The following is a 12,823-nucleotide window of genomic DNA, read 5'->3' as shown; positions in this document are numbered from 1 at the left end:
GCTTGCTTGCGGAGGAGGAGGAGGTGGTGGTGGTGGTGGCAAGCTGGCTTCGAGAGTGAAGCGGACAGACAACTGCCATAACCTAATAACCATAACCTAATAAACCTATTCCTTCTCCCCATGACTGTCTACGAATCAAGGAAGCCGGAACCTTACATTAAAACGACCTGCAAGGAATGTCAAACACAGCTCGAATTTCTGCCCGACATTGGCGTCAAGAGCCAGACAGTGCAGGTCAAGTGCTGGTCGTGTCACAAACAGGCCTCTTACGAGGTAGATAGCACGGGTAAAGGTATAAAGAACAACAACAACAACAATGCAAAGACCAGAACTTCCCGGAGACGAGGAAATGGTATGAAAAAAGAAAATCTTGTGCTTTGCTTTTATTGTCGAAAATATAATAACTGTTTCGATAGACGAGAATCCGGTCTCGACAGAGTACTACGACTTGCTCCAGGTATCGCCCACAGCGACCCAGGATGAGATTAAGAAAGCGTATCGTAAGATGGCTATCAAGTACCATCCCGACAAGAATAGACATGATCCCAACGCAGAAGAGCAGGTATAGCAAGTATAATCGAACAGACAAGACAAACGATGTACTCATCGCAGCTGCATTGAAAGTTCAAAAAAATATCTGAAGCGTACCAGGTGCTGTCTGATCCAAAACTAAGAAAACGATACAATGAATACGGCGAGCAGAACGGTATCAAACCGGACGGAGGATTTGTCGATCCCGAGGAGTTCTTTAGACAATCATTTGGTGGAGAACGATTTGTGGATATCATTGGCGAGATATCGATCGGTCGTGATATGAGAGAAGCACTGGAAACCGCAGAGGAAGAAGGAAACGACCAGAATCTGACACCAGAGCAGAAAGCAGAGCGTGAAGCACAGAAAGAAAAGACGGAACAGGAACGCGCAGAGACACGTGCGAAACGTGTGGAGACGCTTGCAGCCAAACTGATCAATAAGCTCAGTCTGTACACTGAGTTACCGGATACATCACCGTCGTCAGTTGCTGCGTTCACGAATATTATCCAGATAGAAGCTGAGGATTTGAAGCATGAAAATTACGGTGTCGAGTTGTTACATGCAATTGGTGGCACGTATACCATGAAAGCCAACCAGTATCTCGGCAAAGGCGTCGCTTTCGGTCTTGGCGGCATGTTTCACAGCGTCCGTGAGAAGGGCTACATCTTTAGCGAAACGGTCGGCACGTTGCGTACTGCTCTTGATTTACAATCAAGTTTTAGCGAGCTGCAAAAGGCAGAAGAGAAAGGATTGACCGAAGAAGAACGTCAAAAGTTGGAGGAAGAAGCAGCTCAAAAGGTTGGAAGAGAACACAAAGTCGTGGTTATAATTTCTAACGTGGTAATTGGTGTACGTGATCTTTGTAGGGTTTGGAAGCCATTTGGCGTGGATCGAAGCTTGAAGTTGAAAGTGTACTGCGGGAAGTATGCGACAAGGTGCTCAGTGATCCCACCGCATCGAAAGAAACTAGAAAGGCCCGAGCGGCTGCCTTGAAAATCATTGGCAATGTTTACTCCAAAGTTCGACCTGACAGCTCTCCTGAAGACATCCCCGTCAACCCTGAGTCACGCTCATCGAATGCATCGTCTCACAAGGCTTAGATACCTCTTATTTACATTGCTTTTGTGATATAAGTATAAATTTTACGTATATATTCTTTTTCTGTCAGCATACATGTGATAGTCAAATACTACATAGATAAATGACAAAAACCATGTCCATTCTGGAGATAGTCGAATGATAAAAGGTTTCAATTACCTTCGTTGCACATACAATGTAGTCTTTCATTCGTGACGAAATTCTGAACAGTGTGTACCGATTCTTATTACATGATGACAGGTTTTAATTCTTCTTACCTCTAGCGAAAACACTCTTTGCGTATAGGATTAGCATATTATGATACATCCTTGAACGAGAAATCTTTTGCATAATAAAATCTTATGGAAAGCGGTAACATAACAAGGACCTTGGGATCTGGAACTTTTCGGCAGCAGGTTTAGCATGCTTCCCAAAGTCCTGAATCTAAAATGGTTCCAAGTATATTGGACAAGCTTTCAGCCCCTGCCTGCCCACCGACTTTTTCGTTGGACCTGCTTTGTAATTGCTTCTGCAGCTTTGAAAAAAATCTTAATTGTATAGCCGTTGAGGATAGAAAATTGTGGATTATTCAGTCTGTTCGTGCTTACTCCTTCATCTTTCGAGGCAGCTGAAAGAACCAAGTACGCTAATATCCGACCTTTTTAGACATGTTACACGATTTTATATCGAGCTCTGTATTGGATATGTTTCGCGGTGTTATACTTGGCCTTCGAATTCAAGAAGACATATATGCATGTGGTTCCCTGCTTCCTTTTTTTTCAAGCATCAGCTTCTTTTTCCCTTCCTCTTCAACCGGTTCGTTGTCGAATCGCTGTTATGCCTCTTTTCTCTCGCGCCTTTTCGACATACGGGCCCAATCCTTTCCTTAGGTAACACAGTTCTGTCATAGGGTGAGCGGCAAACAAAAACGACGATTCTTTGGGGACCCATGCAAAATGGTGAAAGGGCACCAGCAGCAGTAGCAGCGTCGTGTCCACCATGGAGCTACCACGCTTCAGATCAAATCCGGGTTTGCTCACTTGATCACAGTCTGTGCGGCCATCTCACTACCAGAAAAAGGAATCCGGCTACGCTGGCGCAACAAAGGAAGGCAGGGTGTAAGGGGGGCCCAAGAGAGAGAAGAAAAAATTCCACGAGTTGGTGTTGCACAAAAACACAAAGTTTTCTCTATGTACGAGGTCCATGGTTTATTCAGAACAGTGTCCGAAAGACAACAAAACAACAACGCCAGGCGATGGCAAGAAACGAGAGAATTACAACAGCGATGACGGAAGATGCACACGCGCGATACAAACAAAGCACGCAGGAATACTGGCCACACCGAGACCGATTACAGACAAAGAGGAGGGAGAACGATAATCGTCCCCGAGGGCGGGCCGGCGATGGCAGGTAACTCGCTAACAGAAACAAGTTAGTTCGGAGAACTCGGAAAAGATGGAAAGAGATGACGATGACTTGCCTACCACCGCACACGGCGCGCCGCAATATTCGTCGTTCCGGCAATCGAACGCGACGATGTATTGGCGTGGGTTGTTGGTGATCCCGGATGTATCCAGGCAAACAGGACGAGGGACGAGGCAGAGGAGGACGAGGAGAGAGCCAGACGATCTGCTGGTGCTGCCGTCGTCGGTCCAATCCAACGAGGACGGGATAAGCTGCTCCACTGCAGCAACCTGGATAGTGCCCGGTCCCCCCGTTCCCCAGCGCGCGAAGGGATCTTGTCGCCACGAAGAAGCAGCGATACCTTGATATTGTTCGCGAAAGACGATGCATTGTGTGAGCAGACAAAAAGAATCGCTTGATCCCGCCGAGAACTGTGCGTATCCGTCTTTTTACCTTCATGCCGTGTCCAGCTGGGGAGGCGGATTCAACGTCCCGGGACGGCACAGGGCATTGCGTCTACAACCATGACACGTCAGGATGAGACCAGAAATGAAGAATTCGAGCAAGTTCAGCGAGGGCATTGTCTTTCCGAAAAATTGCAAGCAAAAAAAGAGAAGAAAGAGCAAGGAAAGGAAAAGAGAGAAAGAGAAAGAGAGAGAGAGAGGAAGAAGAGAAGGCAAGGGGGAGGAAATTTTTACCTGCAAATAACGTTTGCTACGCGGGAGGACATGGCCACGAGCGTGTCGATGTGACCCCCTTCTGCCCAGGGTTCCCTTCTTGACGAAAGCAACACGGAAAAGAAAGAGAGAAGACAAACTTTTGTGCTAATCGACGCCGCTATATATCTTTTTTTTCCTCCTCCGTATAAGAGCTCTCTCTTGGTTGTCAAATTTTCAATCGCAGCTCGTGAAGCGTGGCACCCTTTTCGAAAGGACACACGAGTGTGAAGCCGATGATTGGAAGCTAGCTCTTTTACCCGGCATTTCGGTTCACTTGGGAGGAGTATACCGCCATACGGAATGCATGTGGAGTCTTAATTACAGTCCCCTTCATCCAAGCACCGTCGCGCTGTGCATTTACACGGATAGGTCGGCATTCATGAAACAATAAAGGACAGCAGATCACAGCAACTTGTTGACAACAAAGTACATGTCTTCGCTTCCTCGATGAACGTGCTGGCTCAGCTCTTTTAAGGATGAAATAAATAGCTCCTCTTAATAAACGATCAACACCATGATTAACCGCCGGAACCTCAATGGTTTCTTCTTTGTGATACGTTCATGATTTGGTTTTATTTAACCACGCGTCAGAAGCTCGTGTTACCTTGCCGCTCTTGATGGCCGGAAGGGAAGATGTTGGGAATCGCCCATCTCTTGGTTTGTTTCAGGAAATCATTGCGCGGAACTACAGCGAGTGTCCTCGGGATACAGTATGTGAGCCAGTGATAACAAGTTTTACGGCGCAAAATCTTCGGAAGAATCCATGCATATTACTCATCCTCCTCCTCTCTTATCCGGCAGTTTAGCAGTTTCTTCTGCCATTATGCGCACATATTTCCATGTCAGTAGCAACTGCGATCGATTTCCAAATCAGTGGCGCCAATAATCTTCATCGCACGTGGTTTGCACTCTTACGCCATACAAGCATGAACGCGGCGTTCCAGATTGACTGTCCGCAGCTGAGACGAATAGGCACAAGTCATGCAGGCAAACGACCTAGCGTTGCCATGTCGGCCTTAATGACGAGTACACGAGTACGTAAAAGCAATACGTAGATGGACGTTGATCCAGAACCATTCATGGAGTACGTTAAGGATTCAAAGAAAATCGTGGCCCAATGCTGGCAGACTTATCTCTTGTGATACACACAGAGAAAGATCTTTGCTTGGATTATATCCAGCATTTCAAAAAAGGAGAGATCTGCTTTGGACTGACAAGTAACACTTATTCCCGTACAAAACAATAGCTGCCTAATGTATGCAGTCGATATAGTATGGGAGACCGAGAAACGGTTTACAACACAACGTATGCTTTCAAATCGAAAATGCTCACAAGAGGTCCATTCATGCTATAGGACAACGATAAAAGCAAGGCAGCTTCTTTATATCCTATCCTTTTTTTTGATTAAGTGCATGTAATAAATAATATAGTCTTTTGTACTTATCCACTGATTGTTTTCATTAAACGACGAAATCCTCTCCGGCATACATTTCTCCGGTTGTTTCTGGAGTTTAACCAGATCGTCCAAAATTCGTGCTTCTAGTACAGTGCCTAAAACTTTTCTTTTGGTAACTCCTGGAAAGCAACTCGATCGAAAAGCCGCGAAGATGCGGTTTCGGCTAAGCTTCTAAGGACTTGTCGGATACAGATGGTAAGCTCGTTGATGTGATGCGCAACAGGTATCGGTCAGCCTTCTCGAATAACGGTCTAGTCATATGCCACCAAGCTACTAGGCAACCAAAGAGAAGCAGCCGTTGGGGAGCTTGAATTGATCGCTTCCTATCTCGATCCAATCTAGCACCCCATCCTCCACAGCCCTGACGATATGCGACTTCTACGCTGGTAGTTTTCTTCTACTGTCTTTTTAAATTTCATGTGGCAATTGATATCATGTATAGGATGAATCGTACAGTACAGAATGTTAGGAATGGCTGCCGACCTGCGATACCTTTGCGTTGAGTTTTGTCGAAGCAAAACCAAAGGACAACGGTGATAAAGGAGCGGAATTCACCGACCGTTTGAGGATAACAACATAGTCCAGAACGATATGGGATGCGATAAATGCACTCGGCCTTTGCGTCTTGCAAAAGAACACGGACCTGTGGTGGTTTGTGGATAAATAAACAGAAAGAAACGGGCAGCAAGAGTACTCTGAGACTGTGTACGATCCTTTTTAATTCTGATATAACAAAAACAATCTGGTATCTATCTGAGATCAGGACGATTTATATGATGGGATATCAGATGTTTGAGAAGAGTTCGTCTATGAAACGACAGCTTATCCGGAGGACCAGAGTCATCATATTTAGATCTTTTTTGACGAAATCATTGTTCTGTTCACACAAATCCCTTCCTTCACAGACACTTGAATTGATCTTACTCTAGTCTTATATTTGATAGTGTAGAAATCGCTTCTCACAAATTGAATTATTGTAAAGATTTTGCGCCAGATCTCACATCGCAATAGACAGGTGTCTCAAGGATCTTGTAAGCAGCGTGTATTAAAAATTTATGGAGGCAATTTTGAAGAATAACCTCGTGGAAGCCTTCGCCGAGACCGTAAAATATAAATAATCGATAATCATCTACAGACATGATATCGTCCTTTGATCTTCTCATCGTATGTCTGAAGGAATGGAAACATTGCATTTCCTATCCTAACGGGTTACACAGCATTGAAACTGTGGTGCTCTGTATGGTCCCCTACCGCCCAATTGTGTGCCGTAGTTGGATTCATCGGTACATGAAACCTCGAATGCTATACTGCTAGTCATATCCATACATTCATGGCAGATTCCTTGATGTATTAAAACAGGAGTTTTAACATCAACTGTAATTCTGTGCACTTATCATATAGAAATACGTTCCGTCGTCTTTCAAGCTTTGATTTACATGCATCGGATCAAAGACAATGCTTCATAAGAGCCTCGAACGTATTTGTTGCATGAACTCATTTACATTTTGCTTGTTTACATCAAGCACTCAATTAAAGTCATCAACTTCTTGAAATAATCGAAAAATGAAGACAATTACGTTTGGATATCAGCATGAATGCAAAACTTCTTGGCCACCAGTCCTCTCCATGCTGGCGACTGAAATTTCAATCTCAGACCACTGCACTTATCGCACCAACAAAGATATCTCCACTTTCTTCACGTTTCTTTTCAGTTTCTCACAATGGGCAAAGACGGATTCCTCACACCAAAAGCGATTGCGAACAGAATCAAGGCCAAGGGTCTCTTGAAGCTCAAATTCTACTGTCAAGTATGCCAAAAACAATGCCGTGACGAGAACGGCTTCAAATGCCACACTATGTCCGAATCGCACCAACGACAAATGCTGCTGGTGGCAGAGAACCCAGGAAGATATATGCATAGCTTCTCCGATCAGTTCAAAAACGATTTCATCAGTCTACTCTCTCGTCGACATGGCACAAAGCGAGTATTCGCCAACACTGTATACCAAGAGTACATTTCTGATCGACACCACTTGCACATGAACGCAACCCGATGGAACACTTTGAGTGAATTCGTAAAATATCTCGGAAGAGAGGGTATTTGCCACGTCGATGAGACGGAGCGAGGCTGGTATATTGCCTGGATCGACAACAGTCCCAAGGCTCTTGCGAAACAGGTACGTAACGGACGAACAAGGTTGCATATACGATGTTACTGACAATTAAATGTGTTTAGGCTGCAATTCAAAAGATGGAGAGAATGCAACGGGATGAAGAGGAAAGAGAGCAGGAAATGCTAAAAGAACAAATCGAAAAGGCCACAAAAGAGGCAGAAGAACGAGGCTTGAATGCGGAGCAACAAGCTACGGACTTGAAACGAGATCAGGGTCCTATCAAACTAAACATGTCACTCAAACCAGCTATAAAGACAGCAAACACAACATTGTCCAAACCTGGTAGCTCAAACAAGATGAAGATGATGATGAAGACTTCTAGTGGCGGTATCAAGAAACCTGATCCTCCAAAGCATCTCACCGCTGCTCGTTCTCGCTAAATCCGACAGCCGACACCTCATATCCTTCTCGCCTCACACTATGGTCATTAGTTCCTCCATTTTCGATTTTTATCATGATTAAACATATTTTTGCTTTCTTCGTTTAAAGACTTTAGACTTTCTGTTTCATGAATATCACATGTAATACGTTTTCCTTTGAAAGTGGTACTATCTTGAGGTAATACACACTCTTTCCAAAAAGTAATTCGTCAGCTGTTGAAAATGAATTCGGCATTGTCCAAGTGTGAACTAGGCATTTCCAGAAGATCTTGTCGCACAAAGCTTGGCACATTGAGGCAGATAGAGGACGTAGTCATTGTCATCACCAGCTCTCCTCCTTCCTACCACATCACAAATATCTCGAGACGAGCATTCAGTTTTTCTATTATGATGGACAAGGAAATGTCGTCGACGAGCATAGCATGCCTGAGCCCATGGACTATGCTGTTGATGGAGAGCAGTAGCGCCTGAGACGGTAAGTGCTTACACGCAATTCTTGCGCAATATGCCTCGGCAGAGGAACCATGGACCACATGCTATGCAGTTGGGATTTATGTTCGTACGGCGCAGAGATGGGCCAGACAGTATGAACGAGACCCTAACAGCATTTTCGAGAAGCTCAAGAACGGTCGCCTGCGTATTCTCAATGAAGAACATAAGATGGTCCTTTTAATCAGATGCTACTCATCAACTGTGGAGGCCTACGGTCGGTTGATGTACACCACGAACTACTATGGCCCTAATCATCACTGCCACATAGCACAAATTTGCGCTACCGACTGGATTAAAGTCGTACTTGATGCATCTGACCAATCAACAAAGTTGCTCATCCGAACGCGAACATCAAATCTTGTAACGTCGAGCGTTTTAATAATTGACACGCAAAAGAATATGCAGCTGGGCTTAAGTACCAAAGGATACTTTCCAAAAGATTCCCGAATTTATTTGGATATGGAAAGCGTGGCGTCAGCAAAACGTCTCTTTTCAGAAGGTAATTGCTGGCGGGTGGATCCCCATGGTATCACAGCACAATTGCGACAAGTTCGCTCGAAATTTAATCGACTTTCAACATTCTCATTATGTCGCGCGAGCTCTTCGGTCACAGACTTCATAGCTTACCGCCCATTCACTATCTGGACGTTGCTGAACAATGATAGCAATCAAGTGACAGAGTCACAAGCTAGATGGGTTTCGCGACTATTTCAGTCAATCGCGTTGGCTGTTATCAAAGAAGGGCAAAATGTTAGACTCAAGAAAGCGGACGTGTAGATGATCTTTAGAGGAATCAAAATAACGTCTCCGCGTCGATCAGTGCAATCCTGAGCCTTTTTGGCGACAGCGAAGAAATCGACATTATTGACAACAACGTTTTGGAGACTTATTTGCAAACCTTAGCGAACAGTGTCAGCTCCGATTTGAAAGCTGCCAACAAGGTAGTCAAGGAAAAGCTGGAACGTATTTTTTGTTTTAATAATTATTGACTTTTAGATTCGCAGTGTGAGACATAGGCCCCAGACACCAGCGAATGCAGCGACTGAGCAACAGGAGAGGCATTGGCAATCAAGGATCGAGTCAGCAACCTCAAAATGGAGCAGCAGGCACGGGGCAAGGCGCCTGAGAAAGAGGCACGTCTTAGAGGACAAGAAGGAGAGGAAGCCGCGACAGGCTATCCGTACAACATCTACAAACGCACATTCCGTAAAGTTAACCCGTAGCTATTTCTCAACTCTATTTACTGTATTCTGTAGCAGCGCTTTTTCATCAATAAAAGCTGTGACCATAATCAGTCATGTTTGGTATCATGTTTACATATAAATAATGATGAGGAGCACATAAACAAGGAAATACTTGAGCGGTTGCATGTTTCTCTTGAGTGGTTGCAGGTCTTCGTTAAAAGATCGCAGGTTTCTCTCAAGAAACCTAGGACAGCTCGAGAGAAACGTGCAACCGCTCAACAAAGGTGTGCATCGGCTCCACAATGATGTGTATCTCTTCAACAGAGACCTGCATCCCTTCGACAAATATCAGCATCCTTTCGATGATGTTTAGCATCCCTCCGACGCAAACCCATATCGCTTCAACAGGGAGCACGTCGTCTAATGATAGACCTGCATGGCCTTGATACAGGTCAGCATCTTTTCGACACAGACCAGAATTTTTTTTAATGATTTCTACGTCGAAGGCTGCTTTCGTAAAGTGGTCATGGATAGCAATATGTCATTGCAATTTCTTTTGTCTTTGCTTAGGCTTCAGTGTCTATGTCACGATTCTTGCTTTTTGCTTTTCCTGAATAGCATCAGGAGCTGCACTCCGTGCTATTTGGATCAGTGGTAGTAGTTTAGAGATTCTAGACCTATAAAACAGATGATATTTTGGCGATTGTGTGATTTTCATTGTAAGTTTGAAATATGTTAGTATCTGTTGAGTCTATACTGGCCGTGACGAATGTTTGCTATATATATTGTCGTCACTCTCAGAATTGAAATCAAGGCTGAAAGTCATACAAAACGACTGGGAATAACCACGACTTGTTTATGGATAGCATACGTTTGCTCTCTTTGTATCAGATGATTCCTGCGCATAAGCTGGACAACTTTGGTGTCTGTTATTGAAATGCGTTGTCATCTTTGTATTCAAATTAGTTGATATATGGGCATATCGTTTTAAATTAGGTAGGTTTATAATCTGATGGCTGGTACTTCAGCGGATTTGGATATGAATGAGTTATAAATCTTAAAGAGGAGTGAATCGAAGTACGGATTACCATTGAAAGCTCGCATTTTATTGTGTATTTCATTACGGCCTATGTAGAAGTTGTCTGTATGTGACGATACCAGCAAGTTGTGCAATTTTTTTTGGCGCAAACAGATACATGGATGTTCCGTTGGAGCGATATACATGACCATCAACAACTTACCACGAGCCGAACGCTATTAAAAAGAAAACATCATCTTCGTTGGTATCATTCCAGGACCAAAGGACCAAAGAAGGAACAAATCAACAATTATCTGAGGCACCTTGTGGACGACTTGATTGAACTCTACAATGGAATCAACATGAAGCTCCACAACGGTCAAGAAGTCAACGTCTGAGCAGCATTGTTCATGGTACCGTGCGCACACCGAACTTGTAAAGGTGCTGCAGAATGATGGTAGTTTTGCCGCCCCCCGCCGGAGCTAAGTTTCGTGTTGGGCTGATGTATTTTGAAGATCTTTTTCGTATTTGTCAACGTGCACTAAGAAAGTTCGCTTGTGCATAATGGATTATGCCGGCTTGTCAAACGATCCCAATGACGTTGAACGATTTCTGAAGTAAATGACTAGTTGTGGGAAACAAGCGTACTACTTACTTACCCTTCCTTCTCTAGAATGCACAGAATTATCAAGGAAATCGCAATCGATCACGGGCGCTCGACCGAAGTACTCGAAAGATACCAACGTCTTCATCATAAGAAGCAGATATTAAAGTTCAAAAGCAGAGTGGGCGCTATCAAACGCCTCACTGCGTAACTCGCCGACTTCACTGCCAAGATTAATTCAGAACATATGTATATATATATCTGATCTGGTCTAGCTGTTACTTGCTCTCTTCTTTTCCTTACAGTTCACATTATATTACTAAAACCTCGCATCGATCCTTTTTATTCCCCTCCCTTTTTCCCTTTTTCTCATACTACTTTATTGTTCGGAGTATCTCTGCTGCGTCTGCATGTGCATATTCACCGAGCGATTGTGTAAAAGAAACATGTGCCGTGCTGGTAGGCACTGGTTCGCTGGCAGCCAAATGTCTTGGAATGAAAGCCAAGGGCGGAATCCATCCGGACAAAAAACCAGAGCTATGCAAGACGGAGTTGTGCCATAATTGGGTGGAAATGAGCCGCTGCAGGTCAAGTTGCTTCATGTGGGAGACATGTCGTCTGATATAAGAGTAGATCTCACTAACAAACAGGCTATCGTTTATAAACCAGTTGCAGATATACAAAAAATGCCGTTTTGCTTACGGGACACACGAGCTACGATCTATCCGGCGCCACGCACGATAGAAAACTAAGATCTGCACAACGTATCATTCGACAGGTGCATGTCTCTATGAAGTTCGATGCACGTTTATACACGAGGATACGGATATATTAAGGACGGTCGACAAGGACAGCGAAAGCGAAGATAGCAGCGATACGAGCAGTCGTGGTAGCATTTCTGGGGACGCCGATAGCACAATCACCACCTTGACGGTCCCGTTTGATCCTACTCGGCCAAACGACAAGAGTATCCTCGTAGCATTACAGAAATTTTCTTTATATTCAAAATCAGAAAGCAAAATGTCATAGGATATGATTAGAAGCAAAAAGAAAGGAAGCAAACGAAGAACGGTATAGACAATGAAGTATTGAGGCCAATTTTTGCAACGGGTAATCGTGGTCTTCAATAATGATATATGACATGGCATGTGCTGGAATATGTGCCCTTCTTATCGACACTTGGAACCAGTCAATATTCGGCGTGAGCAGCAGAGATCTTGGCTTGTTGATAACGGAATATGGTGGCCAGGAGTGGAGTCAAGGTCTGGTACTTGTGTCCACATGCGGCCATCATAGACGTCGTACTATTTCGCCAGTGCTCAAGTTTTTTATCGAATCCACCTCTGCGCATCATGCGTGCCAAACTGCTGCTGACCTTTTGGAACGTAAAGACCTTTGCGGCAAAGTAGTTCCCATTGCGTACGTCGAACAAGGGCGTGTTGCAAGGCTCTCGCTGTGCTGCTGAGACTTGGTCGGGAAACTTTACGAATTCGCAAAACGTTCTTCCCCACTGCTCATCTTTGGAAGGATAGTGAACGTAATGGCAGCCGGAACACGCAACAAATGCCTGTCCTGCTCGCAGCATATTCTAGAGACATGCAATGTTGCGGACGGTTGCCACTGTGGACGGGAGGAGACGACGGAGACGACGGAGACCGATGTATGCCAAGGGGATATTCAAGAACTGCAGAAAAACTTCAGCACCACTGCCTCCAACCACCATAAACTCCGACCACTGCCTCCAGCCATGCCCTACTTTTTGGATATCTTTTTATGGAGAA

At 44.4% G+C, this 12,823-nt stretch overlaps 5 protein-coding genes across 5 annotated transcripts; 3 read left to right on the top strand and 2 right to left on the bottom strand.

Moving 5' to 3' along the window:
* Positions 1-120: 120 nt before the first annotated feature.
* Positions 121-1,634, top strand: VTP01DRAFT_1553 (uncharacterized protein; the record flags this gene model as incomplete). Its single annotated transcript, XM_069379916.1, has 4 exons — positions 121-352; positions 417-562; positions 625-1,332; positions 1,401-1,634. 4 exons carry the CDS (start codon positions 121-123, stop codon positions 1,632-1,634), a joined length of 1,320 nt encoding a protein of 439 aa, XP_069237977.1.
* A 1,457-nt stretch (positions 1,635-3,091) lies between these two features.
* VTP01DRAFT_1552 (uncharacterized protein) lies at positions 3,092-4,068 on the bottom strand (the record flags this gene model as incomplete). Its single annotated transcript, XM_069379915.1, has 4 exons — positions 3,092-3,376; positions 3,469-3,531; positions 3,714-3,729; positions 3,992-4,068. 4 exons carry the CDS (start codon positions 4,066-4,068, stop codon positions 3,092-3,094), a joined length of 441 nt encoding a protein of 146 aa, XP_069237976.1.
* A 505-nt stretch (positions 4,069-4,573) lies between these two features.
* Positions 4,574-4,876, top strand: VTP01DRAFT_1551 (uncharacterized protein; the record flags this gene model as incomplete). The annotated part of the gene is made up of 2 exons (XM_069379914.1): positions 4,574-4,768; positions 4,829-4,876. 2 exons carry the CDS (start codon positions 4,574-4,576, stop codon positions 4,874-4,876), a joined length of 243 nt encoding a protein of 80 aa, XP_069237975.1.
* A 2,035-nt stretch (positions 4,877-6,911) lies between these two features.
* On the top strand, positions 6,912-9,459 carry VTP01DRAFT_1550 (uncharacterized protein; the record flags this gene model as incomplete). Its single annotated transcript, XM_069379913.1, has 7 exons — positions 6,912-7,367; positions 7,427-7,733; positions 7,998-8,204; positions 8,262-8,735; positions 8,929-8,986; positions 9,057-9,199; positions 9,290-9,459. 7 exons carry the CDS (start codon positions 6,912-6,914, stop codon positions 9,457-9,459), a joined length of 1,815 nt encoding a protein of 604 aa, XP_069237974.1.
* A 2,772-nt stretch (positions 9,460-12,231) lies between these two features.
* VTP01DRAFT_1549 (uncharacterized protein) lies at positions 12,232-12,627 on the bottom strand (the record flags this gene model as incomplete). Its single annotated transcript, XM_069379911.1, has 1 exon — positions 12,232-12,627. The coding sequence occupies one exon, from the start codon at positions 12,625-12,627 to the stop codon at positions 12,232-12,234; it is 396 nt and encodes a 131-aa protein (XP_069237973.1).
* Positions 12,628-12,823: the final 196 nt, after the last annotated feature.

Source organism: Rhizomucor pusillus (genome assembly GCF_041956525.1).
Source record: "Rhizomucor pusillus strain CBS 183.67 unplaced genomic scaffold VTP01scaffold_11, whole genome shotgun sequence".
Taxonomy (NCBI): domain Eukaryota; kingdom Fungi; phylum Mucoromycota; class Mucoromycetes; order Mucorales; family Lichtheimiaceae; genus Rhizomucor; species Rhizomucor pusillus.
The sequence above is the reverse complement of the archived record's forward strand: the minus strand, read 5'-3'. Positions and strand labels throughout refer to the sequence as shown.